General features: G+C 46.5%; 1 protein-coding gene across 1 annotated transcript in view; it reads right to left on the bottom strand.

The window, feature by feature from the left end:
* The window catches only part of RHPN2 (rhophilin Rho GTPase binding protein 2), a 60,340-nt gene that overhangs the window by 19,535 nt on the left and 26,496 nt on the right, over positions 1 to 14,309 (bottom strand). Inside the window, exons 3-5 of the mRNA XM_021701036.1 lie at positions 11,912 to 12,040; positions 9,346 to 9,421; positions 272 to 349 (exon numbers count right to left, since the gene is read on the bottom strand). Coding sequence (XP_021556711.1) covers positions 272 to 349; positions 9,346 to 9,421; positions 11,912 to 12,040 — 283 coding nt within the window. The remainder of the gene's footprint in view (positions 1 to 271; positions 350 to 9,345; positions 9,422 to 11,911; positions 12,041 to 14,309) is intronic.

The raw sequence follows: 14,309 nt of genomic DNA, 5'->3' as shown, positions 1-14,309 counted from the left end.
ACAGCCACCCCAGATGTCACACTTGCTATGTTTGCAGAGCCTGGACCCCCGCTGCTGTTACCCTGAGCACTAGGAGGGGTGGAGAGGGCTGGGGTAGGCTCAGGAGTCCCCGAATCCAGCCTCAGATGTGCCAGGGGGCGTGTCTGTCCCCTGCTGTGGCCAGGCTGAACAGAGGGTTCTGAAAGCACCTCCCTATCACCTCCAACCACTCTCCATGGCAGCCACCCTCCCCTCCCCTTCCCTCCCCTGCCCGCCACACACCACACCGCACCTGTCTCAGATCCATCAAGTCTGCTATTTCGTCTTCATACAAGTAGCTGTCCTCACTGTAATGTTCCAGGATGAAATCCTGTAAGAAAAAGGAGATGAGATCCTGTAAGGTGTCATTCCAAACCATAAACAGGTAAAACAGGAATGTCTAATGTGCCCCCCTCCCCCGGTTTAAAAATACATGTAGAGGGCGCCTGGGTGGCTCAGTTGGTTGGGCGACTGCCTTCGGCTCAGGTCATGATCCTGGAGTCCCTGGATCGAGTCCCGCATCGGGCTCCCTGCTCGGCGGGGGGTCTGCTTCGTCCTCTGACCCTATCCCCTCTCATGTGTTCTCTCTCTCTCATTCTCTCTCTCTCAAATAAATAAATAAAAAATCAAAAAATAAATAAAAATAAAAATACATGTAGAATTCATACAACCAGGAGATTATATGCTACAGTGATTTTTCTGGATGGTGGGATTTATTTTCTGAACTGCATGTATATTTAAAAATGTTCCTCTTGTTGCTTCAGTAAAAAGGAAAGTTGAAGTTGTTTTTTTTTATTTTAAAATGTGTTTGTGGGGGCGCCTGGCTGGCTCAGATGGTAGAGCACATGAATCTTGATCTCAGGGTCCTGAGTTCAAGCTCCACGTTGGGCATGGAGCCTACTTAAAAAAATAATAATAAAATATAATGTCTTTGCGTCACATTCAAGTGACTGTGTAAGTGACAATACGTTGAATAATTGTGGCAAACATCCCAGACACTCAGGAGCTCTGATGTCCATCCTGTGGGCCGCCTTCAGTACCTGGGCAGAGGGCCTTCCCAGCAAAGGAAATTCACGTCTAGGAGCTGGTAGGAGGCTACTACCCTCAGGGACTGCGAGAGGAACCTTTGTGAGAGCAGCTTTGGGCACTTCCACAAATGAAGCACCTGGATGAGACCCCCTAACCGGGTCCCCAGTCCAGCGTTCGATCACGACTCTGTGAGTTCATCCAGGCATACAGCACACACAGACGCGCGTCTGCTATGTCCAGGCACTGTTCGTAAGGCCTGGGCTCCATCAGTGAACAAAACAAAGACTTTTCCCCATGCAGCTTCTATTCTCACAAGGGGGCACAGACAATAAGTGACAGGCACAACAAATAAGTAAATTAGGGATGCCTGGGTAGCTCAGTCGGTTAAGCATCTGCCTTTGGCTCAGGTTATGATCCCAGGGTCCTGGGATCGAGTCCCCCATCGGGCTCCTTGCTCAATGGGGACCCTGCTTCTTCCTCTCCCCCTGCCCTCTCCCCCCGCTCATGCTCGGTCTCTCAAATAAATAAAACTTAAAAAAAAACCAGATAAATAAGTAAATTATATTATATATTAGAAGATGGCAAGTATGATGGGGAACAAACAAAAATAAAAATAGTAAAAAGGGCATCGAGAGTGGCTTCTTGCATAGCATCTGCCCTAAGTGCTACCAGAAAGTGGAGGAAAGACATGTTCAACTGTGTGTTCTCAGGTGTCTGTGAGTGGATTCTCATTACACACTTTCTACACTAAAGCCCCTCCTGCTTTGTTCTATGCTATGTTCCATGCATACACACATACATACACACACACACACACTCACACACCCTCGTCTTATAAAAATGGGGGTTTTGTTGAATGAATATACACATTTGCTGTGCTTTTCTTTTTGAACTGGCAATGTATCAAACATTTGCATATGTCATATGACTTTAAAAAAAATTTTTTTTAAAGATTTTAGAGAGGGCGCCTGGGTGGCTCAGTTGGTTAAGCGACTGCCTTCGGCTCAGGTCATGATCCTGGAGTCCCGGGATCGAGTCCCATGTCGGGCTCCCTGATCAGCAGGGAGTCTGCTTCTCCCTCTGACCCTCCCCCCTCTCATGCTCTCTATCTCATTCTCTCTCTCAAATAAATAAATAAAATTTTTTTAAAAAAATAAAGATTTTAGAGAAAGAAGAGAGAGAGAGAGCACGTACACGCAGGGAGGGGAAGGCGCAGAGGGAGAGGGAGAGAATCTCCAGCAGACTCCGCACTGAGTGCGGAGCCCGACTCAGGGCTCAATCCCATCACCTGAGCCAAAATCAAGAGTTGGACACTTAACCGACTGAGCCACCCAGCCGCCCCTCCATAACACGACTTTTAATGATTATGTAATCCTCCAATGTAATGCGTGTACAACTCATCTATTAAACAAATAAATCGAGCACCTACTATGTGCTGGCCAATATATATCATGATATTCTTTGTTTGTTTGTTTAAATATTTTATTTATCTATTTGACAGAGAGAGACACAGCGAGAGAGGGAACACAAGCAGGGGGATTGGGAGAGGGAGAAGCAGGCTCCCCCCACTCTCCCCCCGGGGAAGGAAGCCCTATGTGGGGCTCGATCCCAGGACCCTGGGATCATGACCTGAGCCGAAGGCAGATGCTTAACTGACTGAGCCACCCAGGCGCCCCTATATCATGATATTCTTAACCTCTTCTTGTTAGACATTTAAGTCACTTGTATGTTTTCTGTGATTAGAGATTATACCATGATAGTCATCCGCAAGCACACCTCTGATTAGCTCCTCAGTATAAATTTTGAGATGCCTTGCTGGGTCCAAGGATATGCAGAGGCTCCTTCTGTTTTTCAATTTGGTCATTTTCACCCAATTTTTGCTTTCATTTTATGATGTTGTCACAGATTTTCTTTATGACTTAAAGTGCTGATGTTTGGAATCAGCTCCTCTACTAATACAAAGACCATTTGTAAAATGTGAAATGATCTTCCACTAGAATTATGTTATTAGTGATGTTAACAATGGTGAAAATGATCTGGAGGACAAAGTTCATCTAGGGTTTCTCCGATGACATCCCTGAAAGCAGTGTTACAGGTCACCACTCAGGGATGAGAGAAACTGCATCCTTTTCAGGACAGCACATTGTTCTGTCAACCTCTGCTGTGGACATTGGCAAAAATGTTCTTAAAATTAGGAGACAAGTTATACTTAAGGTAAGTTTAAAAAAAAACCTTTACGTTAACCTCATAAAAGTCAAAGAGAATTTTTGGGCATTTCCACAAATGAAGCACCTGGATGAAGCACACAAATTCTAAATGCATTCCTAAGCTAGATTAAACATAAATATGTTTAAATATTAAATGTTATCATACTAAATAGTAGGATAAAAAATGTCTAGCTGAAACGCACTGTAAACATCAGGGATAAGACAAGGATTACACAACATAATTCTATTATATGACATAATTTTGAAGTTCTCGAGCCAACAAATTAAGACAAATATTAGAAAGGAATAAACAAAAATGATATAATTTTTTTTTTTGCAAAATAATGGCACATTTACAAAACCTAGAGCACACCAACTGAAAAACTACTAAAATAATAGGAATTCAGTGAAATGGACACAAAGTTAATAGATATAAATCAATAGTCTTCCCTTATTTTTAAAAAAGATTTTTATTTATTTATTTGACAGACAGAGACACAGCGAGAAAGAGAACACAAGCAGAGGGAGTGGGGGAGGGAGAAGCAGGCTTCCCGCTGAGCAGGGAGCCCGATGTGGGACTCGATCCCAGGACCCCGGGATCATGATCTGAGCGGGAGGCAAATGCTTAACTGATTGAGCCACCCAGGGGTCCCCTAGGTTGAGGGTTTTTTTTTAAAGATTTTATTTATTTATTTGACAGGGAGAGACACAGCGAGAGAGGGAACACAAGCAGGGGGAGTGGGAGAGGGAGAAGCAGGCTTCCCGCGGAGCAGGGAGCCCGATGCGGGGCTCGATCCCAGGACCCTGGGATCATGACCTGAGCCGAAGGCAGACGCTTAACGACTGAGCCACCCAGGCGCCCCAATAGTCTTCCCTTCTTACATAAGCCATAACCAGTTAGAAAAATATAACTGGGAAACAATAACTTCCCAGTTGTACCATCTCAACAAAAGTGCAATATTCCCAGGGATAAAATTAACTGAATTCACTGAGCAGTTAAGTATTAAGCTTTACTGAAAGACATAAGTTATTTCATTCTTTCATGTATTCATTAAGGCATTTTAAAAAATTTCCAGTATAGTCAACATACAGTGTTATATTAGTCTCATTTGTACAGTATAGTGATTCAACAACTCTACACATTACTCAGTGCTCATCATGTTAAGTGTGCTCTTAATCCCCATCACCTGTTTCACCCCCACCCCCCCCCAACCTCCCCTCTGGGAACCAGAAGTTTGTTATCTATGGTTAAGAGTCTGGTATTTTGCTTGTCTCTTATTTCTTTTTTCTTTTTTGTTTTCTTTCTTAAATTCCACTTATGAGTGAAATCATATGGTATTTGTGTTTCTCTGACTGACTCACCTCACTTAGCATTATATTCTCCAAATCCACCCAGGTGTTACAAATGGGAAGCATTAAGTCTTTTTTTTTAGTAAGACAGACATGGTCCCTGCCCCGCATAAAACTTGCTATTTGTTGACATATCAACAATTAGAAACATTATGTTCATAGATGAAAACGTGCAATATGGTAAAGATACAATTTTGTCCTACATAAGCTATGAATCTAATTAAATTTCAATCAAAACCCAAAAGTAGTATTTCGGGAAAACTTGACAAAATATGGAAGTAAAAATGTGGGAGAAAAGCCAAGAACATTTGGAAAAGCATGGTCATAAAGGAGGCTTGCCCTAATGTGCTATTAAAACACATAGGGATTAAACAGTGAGCAATGGATAGACAACGAAACCAGGCATGGATCAGAAACAGACGGAAGTAGACTGAAGAATCAGGTGTCCTAACAAAAGCCAGCATTCTACAGAAGTGGGAAAGGCTAGAGCACCCAGCAGGTCCAGACAGGAAGAAGGTGGCACCCAAGGACGGCATGCCCGATGTGAATTTAAGGAAAGGGCTAATACAGTGGTGTGGGCAGGGTTAAGGGAAACCACAGGGATGGTGCAGAACCTTCAGGGCCATTAGAACCCCAGAGCTAAAGGGTCAAAAAGGAGAAGGAGCTTTGAAAACCCGGAGAGATGGCTACCTGAGGTAGGCACCCAAAGCCACCAGGCCCTCCCTGCCAGGAATACAAAAGGAAGCCAGCTGAGCAGCCTGGAGAATAAATGTCCCTGTCCTCCTAGCCCCTCCAGCCTGCTGCGGCCTCCCTGGTGCAGAGCAGGATGGAGGAGGGTAGATGCAGGGGGTGGGGGGGCGGTCACAGAGGGAAATGGACACCATCCAGCACCACAGATGGCTTCTTTACATAGAGTTCAGGGGAAACTGGCTGCCCATTTGGTGAAAATAAAAGGTTATAGCCTTATACCTCATATTTTACCCCCAAAACGAAAGCCAGAGAGATTAAAGATTTGATGCAAAAACATATGAAACAAGACAGTTGGGAGAAATAATAGCAAAATATTTATGCCATCTTGGCATGCACAGTGCCTTTCTGAACATTGAGGCAGAACTGTAAAGGGAGGGATTAGTAAATTCAACAACATAAAATCTTAGTGGCAAAAACAGATGTATTATACTTTTTAAACTGGTTATTGCTTGTATAACAAGTTAAATTAAGGAGAGAATGCACTGAGAGAAATATCTGCAATATATATAACCAAGGAACCAAGGGTTAATACCCTTCATATGTAAAAGAACTCTTATAAGAAATAACAGCAAAACTGTGGAAAAGCAGACGCAGGGCAGAAACAGTCATTTTGAAATCAAGCAAAAGCGGTAAAGGGCAAAGAAACATACACAAGAATGTATCCAACTCTAGTACTGATCAGAGAAATGCAAACCGTAATGTTATTATTTTGCCTGATTTCACAAAAATCAAAAAGATCCCATAAAAAAGGCCAAATGGTGAATGATAGCCAGCGTAATGTAAGGTGCAGGAAGACAGGCGGTCACACACAGGGGTAGGAATGAAGGCGGGACCCCTTCTGGTGGGTAAGTAGGTCATATATATCTCCTACCTACCAAATCCACATCTAGAAATGTATCCAAAGAGAACACTGGGTGAAGTGTGCAGATGCTCAGTGGTGGGCCACAGACGATAGCAAGCACTGGGAAGCTGCCGAAAGAATGAGATTAACAGCCACCCTGTTCAGCACCTACCGCCAGCAGACACCACTCAAAGCCCTAACAGAGGGGAGGGGATGAGTCACACACCCTCATGAGTCAGGTCCCTGATTAGAGCAAGAGCCCCAGTGTCCAAAGATTAAGTGCTGAGCAGGTTACTGAGCTCAGCAGGGAGAGGTGTTGGGGCTGGGAGGGATCTTTTCATGTGTTGCTATTTTTCCGAATGTTTTACAATCCTATTCTTAATCAAAATAAATAAATAAAGCTGTATTTGAAGGCCAAAAAATAAAAAACCTACCCAACCAACTTGAATTCTCTGGAAAGGGAATTTATTTTGATGGTGCCCTTTTTTTGAAAAGATGAGAAAGAGAGAGCGCGCACATGCGGGAAAGAATGGAGGGGGCGGGGAGCAGACTCCCTGCTGAGCAGGGAGCACAAAGCAGGGCTCATCCCAGGACCCTGAGATCATGACCTGAGCTGAAGGCAGACGCTTAACTGACTGAGCCACCCAGGCGCCCCTTGATGGTACCTTTTAATGAAAAAGCACAGCGTGAAGCTTTACTGGCCACAAAGTGTCACACGGATGCACAGTGAGGCGCTAGACAAGCCGCACTTGGAGCTGTCCTCACTAAGCTGGCCGAGTTCTCCTGCAGCACCTGCCTGGGACTCTCCAACACACAACGCGGGAAGGAGAAAACAGAACGTCCCCAGATGTTCTCATTCTCGTATGACTGACATTTGAAGAGTCCCTTTTAGGCTAAAATGACATGGTTGGAAGCCTCAGCTGAATAGCACTTGGCCGTGCCCGCAACATGTGATTTTTTTTTTTTTCCGCTGAGTTTAATGTGGAATCCAGCACGTGACACGTTTGGATCCTTACAGATGCCCATGAAATCTCCAAGCTGCTCCAAGTCTCCCTCTAACCCGCCTGCACTCTTGTAACCCTGGCACCAAGCAACAAACGGAATCGTAAAGAAACCACTCTACGGGGCGCCCGGGTGGCTCAAAGTTGGTTAAGCGTCTGCCTTCGGCTCAGGTCATGATCCCAGGGTCCTGGGATTGAGCCCCGCATCGGTCTCCCTGCTCAGCGGGGAGTCTGCCTCTCCCTCAGCCTGCTGCTCCCCCTACTCGTGCTCTCTCTCTCTCTCTCTCTGACAAATAAATAAAATCTTTAAAAAAAAAAAAAAGAAAAAGAAACCACTCTACAAAAGCACCTAAAGACGTTTCTACAGACACAAGGACTGTCTTGAGTGTCCGAGACATCTGTAAATTCAGGCAGCCTGGAAAAAGTTGGTGCAAAGCCTGCAGCTCCTGGGTTGTTTTCTACCCAGAAAATCAAATCTCATGTGATCCCGAGTCCTGTGACACTATCAACGTCCCTTCTCAAACTCCAAAACAAACCCCAAAGTGACAGGGACCGGGACCTAGATGTAAACAAGGCAGCAGTCAAAAAGGCCCTAAGTGAAAGAGCTTCGGTCAACAGACTTACAGTCTCTGCTCCAGAATGGAGGTCAAGTGTAGCAGCTTTCAAAGTACGACGATGCCTTTTCAAAGGTCAGATTTTACAGTGCCCAACCTGCATAGGATAATTTTTTTCTTCTCTAAATGAAAACTAGTCCAAGAGGAGTCAACTAACAGGTTGCTATGCAAAGAAACATAATACTTGGAAGCATTTTTCACGACCCTGGGGTTCCACGCCTGTGCTGGGGGGCTCAGAGGCTGGCGCTACCTCCCCCCCCACGTCGCCTTTCTCCTCCTAAATGGACGTTGGAGGTGATTCGTTAAAACTCAGAATGACGGGGCTGGGGAGAGGAGGAAGGGGAGGGCATCCCGGGCACAGGGGGGCCTCTTCTGGCCCTGGAGGGAGGGTGAGGCCTCTCCGGGGGCCTGCACCAAAGCACCTGTTCCAATTCCCACCTGAACCCCCCCCACTGAACCACAGGCCTAGAGTGCAGCATCCAGCCCTCAGGCACAGGTGGGCCTACAGGTAGCAGCTGCTTACCAGGGACCCCCACAGTTAAAGAGGAGGCCAGATACTGGTCTTTTAAAAAGCTGTTATTTGGGGGGCACCTAGGTGGCTCAGCCGGTTAAGTGTCTGCCTTTGCCGCAGGTCATGATCCCAGGGTCCTGGGATTGAGCCCCACATCAGGCTCCCTGCTCGGCAGGGAGTCTGCTTCTCCCTCTGCCTCTGACCCACCCCCCTGCTCATGCTCTCGCTCGTGCTTGCTCTCTTCTCTCTCAAATAAATAAATTAAATCTTAAAAAAAAAAAAAAGCTGTTATTTTTTTAAAAAGAAGAGAAAAAAATCAGAAAGAGAAGGGAGAGAAGGAGGACGGAAGAAAGAGAGGAGAGGAGGCTGGATACCCAGGAATTCATGGAGAAAAAAAAAACCCATAAATTCCAGCTCTTCAAGTATTTAAAGATAGTGAACCAACACGTTTGATTCACTGTGAAATATAACAAAAAACAGGATGGATTGGTATATCGATACAGGGATGCACAGATGGATAAATATGTGATTAAGTAACTCTAGCAAAATGTTCATGGTACAATCTAGGTACTGAGTATATAGGGATTCACTACAAAATTCTTTCAGTTTTTCTCTAAGTTTAGAAATTTTCATAATAAAATGTTGGGGGAAAAATTAGTGATTCTCCCATAAACATGGCCTAAATTGGTTTCCAAATTAAAGAAAAAATTAAAATAGGGCACAATTTTAAAATTCCAAAGCACATCCTCCACGGGCCGTTTCTAGCTTGGCCTCCTGGGGAGGGCAGGCCCAGGTTTCTAACTTGCCTTCCAGGGCCCCTGAGCCTCGGAGGGACCAAAGATGGTGTGAGGTCACAGGAGCACAGACAGCATAAGGTTCTCCGGCTTGCTGAGGGGCCCACAGGCGCCCTGCAGAAATCAGCTGACACTCAGCCCACTGAGCCTAAGGCCACTTGCAAGGGATACACAATTCCTAGTTTGTTTTTTTAAACAGTGAGTCTAGTGTCCATTGCTTTGAGATTTACCTTGAGAACCACGGAGAAGTCAACATCCTTGGTTTCCTTCAGGCCAAGCGGAATCAGCGGGACCGTAAATGCCTCCCTATAAGGAACACAGCAAGGTAATGAACATCAGGATCCCAGCCACTCTGCGCCCAGCAGCCCAGCTCAGGGCCCCCCCACCTTTGGACCCCAGTCCCGCAAACACTACTTCATGTTCCATAAAGAGGACTCTGGTTATGTGCCTGTCTCTGTTCTAAGCCCAATCCCAGCACCCTGTGACTTCTGGACTACGCAGCCTAACACATGAGGGCCTACCACCTTGACCTCGGTCCCGATCTCCACCCTTCTTTGAGTGACTGTGCTTAGGACTTCCTGTGTCCCAGGGTCTGGGCCTGGGGTGTGCACTGCTCCCCAACCTGGGTGCAGTGGACCTCCTTCATCAGCACCCACCCCCACTCTCCTCCCCCATTCCTCACCAGGGCAGGTCCTACCTCTCCTGCGGCCCTCCAATCCTGGGCTCTCGGGGGCCTCCTCGGATGGGGCGTATCACCCTCTGTGTCCCATCACCTGCACGGGGAAGGCCTTGAGGGCCGGGGCCCCTTTGGACACCTAACTGCACCTAGCTCCAGCCCAGTGTCATGCCCTGGACAGCTATTTGCTCCCCACGTGGCTCCCCCCACCAACTGACCAGTTAGTTCCCCCATAGGTCAGCCTGGAAGTATGCCCTGAGCCTACATTCTTAGGTACAGGGGCAGGGCCAACAGGAAGTAAAGGGGGCTCGGGCTGTGTTTTGCAAACAGGGATTTAGCTCCCTGACCTGTAACAGGAGACCTCCTGGGGCCGCTCAGCCCAGCCGGGGAGAAGGCCAGGAATGCTGAGCAGGGTGAGTGGACAATGCAGCTGTAAGCTGAAACTGTCTCTGTGGCCAAGAGAAAACCACGGGCTGCGCTAAAAGCAGGCGAGCTCCAACTGTGGGGGTGCGTGGCTTCCCCAAAGCCTGCAGGGAAAGCCGGACCCTACTGGAAGGGAGAGAGCATGGACCATGCCTCTCTCCTCTGGGCCCCCCAGCACCCTCCTGCCCTCACCCCACTGGGGCTGCAGACAAGGCCTGTTCTCCCCGGGACTGTGGAGAGCAGCCAGGGCACCCCAGCCCCAACCCTGTGCTAACGTTAACTCCCTCCATGACCTCCAGCCTCGTGTTTTCTCATCTGCCCAGCCAGACTGTTTCTTCCCCGCCTGCCTCGCAGAAATGTTTAAAGATCAACTGTGCTTAGAAAGAAACAATCTGCTTTGAAAACAGGAAGGGGGCGGAGGCGACCCCAAGGCATCATTATGAACCTGCACATCTCTCTCCCCGCTCTTCCCGATGGCACAGGGGACTGCCCGGCCACCGAGAGCCACGCTGTAATCACACAGGGGCCTTCGTGCCTGTCTCTGCGGGCTGCCCTCACGACAGACCTCCCCGCGTTCCAGGACAGCAAGTGGGAATATGAAACATCCTCCATTTACCAGCAAAGTCAGGCCCTGCCTCGCTTACTCAAGAAACTTCGACCTTTGCGCAGAACGCTAGAATTTAATACCACAGCGGATATTTGGTGTTCTGATTAGGTGTTCAAAACCACACTGGGAGCCCACAGGTGAGCGAGCCAGGACACATGGACGTCACAGAAGGAAGAGGAGAGGTTTCACAAACTAACGCTTTCCCTCAGGCCTTGAAAAACACCCACGCGCCACAAAGAGGCTTGGAGACAATCAGGAAAAGCACACTCCAGAGGTGACTCAGGGTTCCCAAATGTCATCCTTTTGTGAATCCACAGGACTGTTTACTGACTGAGTCTCCCCTGGCGCTCACCCACCTTTTGAGAAGTCTCACTTCCCCACAAAGAGCTTCTCAAAGTTATTTCTCCGTAAAGATGGACTTCTCTTTCAAAGGTAGCTCACCCTGGGGAGGCTTTCTGAGCTTTTCTGAAGGCCCTGCCTCAAAACCGTGCCTCCCACAAACACTCCCTAGGGGAGGCTTCAGAATTACGACATTTGTTTCTCAAAGATTTACTGGGGCACGATTCTGAAGTGTCTCCTCAGGGAACTCACATATGTCCCCTTAATCTTTGATGTAAACGATCCCTGTCAAGCAGTTTATGTGCTTTTTCGTCCTATCCACAGAATGACCCAGTCAGGCCCTGTGCATGGTGATGAGGCTGACAGGGAAGAAGGGAGGGCAATGTGGGACCCCACCTGGCAGGCTGGCTCTCAAATCCAACCACAAGTGTGCGTGCAGGGCATCTTTATGATACAGCCATGTGAGAGATGCCGTCTCTTCACCTGGACCCAGTCACGCAGCTCTTCCCTAAAACTATGTTGCAAGGGTCCAAGGACAATTGGATACCTTTTTGTCCAACTCCCCAGGTATTTTCAACAAACTCCATCTGCTCATCCCTTGACTCTTGCACCATGCTCAATCCTCAACCTGATCAATCCCTCTCTTCCCAAAGCGGGGTCGGCCACATCCTCAGGTCTGTCTGGGCACCAACCCGATATGGCATGTTTTGAGGCTCAGAAAGTAACTAGAATAAGCATTGCCCCCACTTACTCTGTGCTCTGGTAGACTCCCACTGAGATGTTGAGCCCCTCCAGCTCTTCCTTGAGCATCTGCAGGTCTGAGTTCACGAAGCTCAGTTCCAGGCGCACCTGCTCCCGTACCTTGTGGTTCGTAGCTACTCTGTTAGAAGGGGGGAAAAAGTGCCTTCAGCCAAGCTGCCCAGCTGCCAAGGGAGCAGACCTCCCAGACTCCATAAGGAAGTTCTGAGGGCTCACTTGCAGATGTGAGGGCCAGATGTGACCAGGTAAGATGTCTCCGAGATGCACCTGGCCTATCTTGAGCCACTCCTGCCAGTAAATGGACCTGGGACGTAGCTGATAAACTGAGCTGCCAGACATGAATCTTAAGACACCCCTGCAAAGAATTAGCTTTGAGAAGAGAAAAGAGAACTGCTCCCAGCCACCCAAAAAGACCATAAATTATCCCCTGGAAAGGAAATGGCTAAGAAAACAGAGGAGGAGGTAATGCTCCTCAGCTCATTCTATGAGGTCTAGTCTTACCCGGACCCAGACCAGAGGAAGACATCACAAGAAAGCAAAACAATAAACCGACATCATTCATGAATATGTATGCAAAAATCCTCAACAAAATATTAGCAAGCCGAACCCAGCAACATTTAACAAGGATTATATACCACAACCAAGTGGGACTTATCCCAGGATTGCAAGGTTGGTTTAATATCTGAAAATCAATTACTGTAACACACCATATTAATAGGAAATAGGATAAAAACCACATGGTCCTCTCAATAGATACAAAAAAAAGTCCAACACAGATTCATGATAAAAATTCTCAATGAACTAGGAACAGAAGAGAATTTACAAAACTTCATAAAAAGCATCTACGAAAACACAAAGTTAACATCATACCAGTGGTGAAAAGACATGCTTCCCCATTATGATCAGGAACAAGGCAAAGACATCCATTTTTGCCACTTCTAATCACTACTGTACTAGAACTTCAAACCAGTGGCAATAGGTAAATAAAGAAATTAAAGGCGTCTGGATTGCAAAGGAAGAAGTAAAACTGTCTTTATTCATAGTTGACATAATCTCGTATGCAGAAAATCCCAAGGCATTCACAAAACACATACTAGAACTAATACATTCAGCAAGGTCACGGGATACAATTCAGTCCACAAAAATCAATTTTATCTCCACTACCAGCAATGAGCACTCTTAAGACGAAATTAAGAAAACAATTTCATTCACAATAGCATCAAAAAGAGTAAAATATTTTGAAATAAATTTAACAAAAGAAGCATTAGACTTGTACACTGAAAACTACAAAACAGTGCATATTAAAGGGAGAGACAGTCCGTGTTTACGCATTCATTAGACGATTCACTATTGTTAAGGTGTCAATTCTCCCTAATGGATCAATTCAATGCAGTTCCAGTCAAAATCCCAGTGAACTTTTTAGTAGAAATTGACAGACTGATCCTAAAATTTATATGGAAATGCAAAAGACCTAGAAGCCAAATAATTCTGAAAAAGAACAAAGTTGGAGGATTTATGCTATCGGATTTTAAAACTTACTATAAATCCACAGCAATCAAGATAATGTAGTATGGACATAAGGATAGGCATTGGAACAGAACAGAATCCAGAAATAAATCCTGACATTTACAGTCAATTGCTTTTGACAAAGGTGACAAGACATTTCAAGGAAGGAAAGACAGTCTTCAACGGTGTCCCCAAGATCACCCCCACATTCAGTGATCCACTCGGAGGACTCACAGGACTCATAACATAGTTGTACTCATGGCTCTGATTTACTACAGCAAAAGGGAAAGGTACACGGGGTGAGGTCTGGAGGAAACCAGGCACAGGCTGCAAAGGGTCCTCTTACCCAGGAGAGTCACATGGGATGTGCTGAACTCCTCCAACAGTGTTCTGACAACACGTGTGAAATGCTCTCTACTCAGGAAGCTCATTCGAGCCATGGTGGTCTAGGTTTTTACTGGGGACTGGTCAGGTAGGTACTTGTTTCTAGCATGTTCCAAAATTCCAGACTCCCAGAAGGAAGCAGGTACTCAGCATAAACCACACTGTTTGTGCAAACAGTTCAGGCACAGTGAGCCCCTCTTATCAGTTCTGGAAATGGTGGAAACAATCCTGAAATTAAGTTTCCAGACACCAGCCAAGGGCCAACCTTGCAAGCAGGCTTTCTAAGGATAGCTGTCTCAGGTCTGCTTTGATAACTCTTTTCTGCACAATCAGCAAAAAACCTCAATCTAAATCTCATCCCATACATAAATATTAAGTCAAAATGGATCAGAGACGGGGCGCCTGGGTGGCTCAGTCTGTTGAGCATCTGCCTTTGGCTCAGGTCATGATCTCAGGGTCCTGGGATGGAGCTCTGTGTCCAGCTCCCTGCTCAGCGGGGA

This window comes from Neomonachus schauinslandi, chromosome 16 (genome assembly GCF_002201575.2).
Source record: "Neomonachus schauinslandi chromosome 16, ASM220157v2, whole genome shotgun sequence".
Lineage (NCBI taxonomy): Eukaryota > Metazoa > Chordata > Mammalia > Carnivora > Phocidae > Neomonachus > Neomonachus schauinslandi.
The sequence above is the reverse complement of the archived record's forward strand: the minus strand, read 5'-3'. Positions and strand labels throughout refer to the sequence as shown.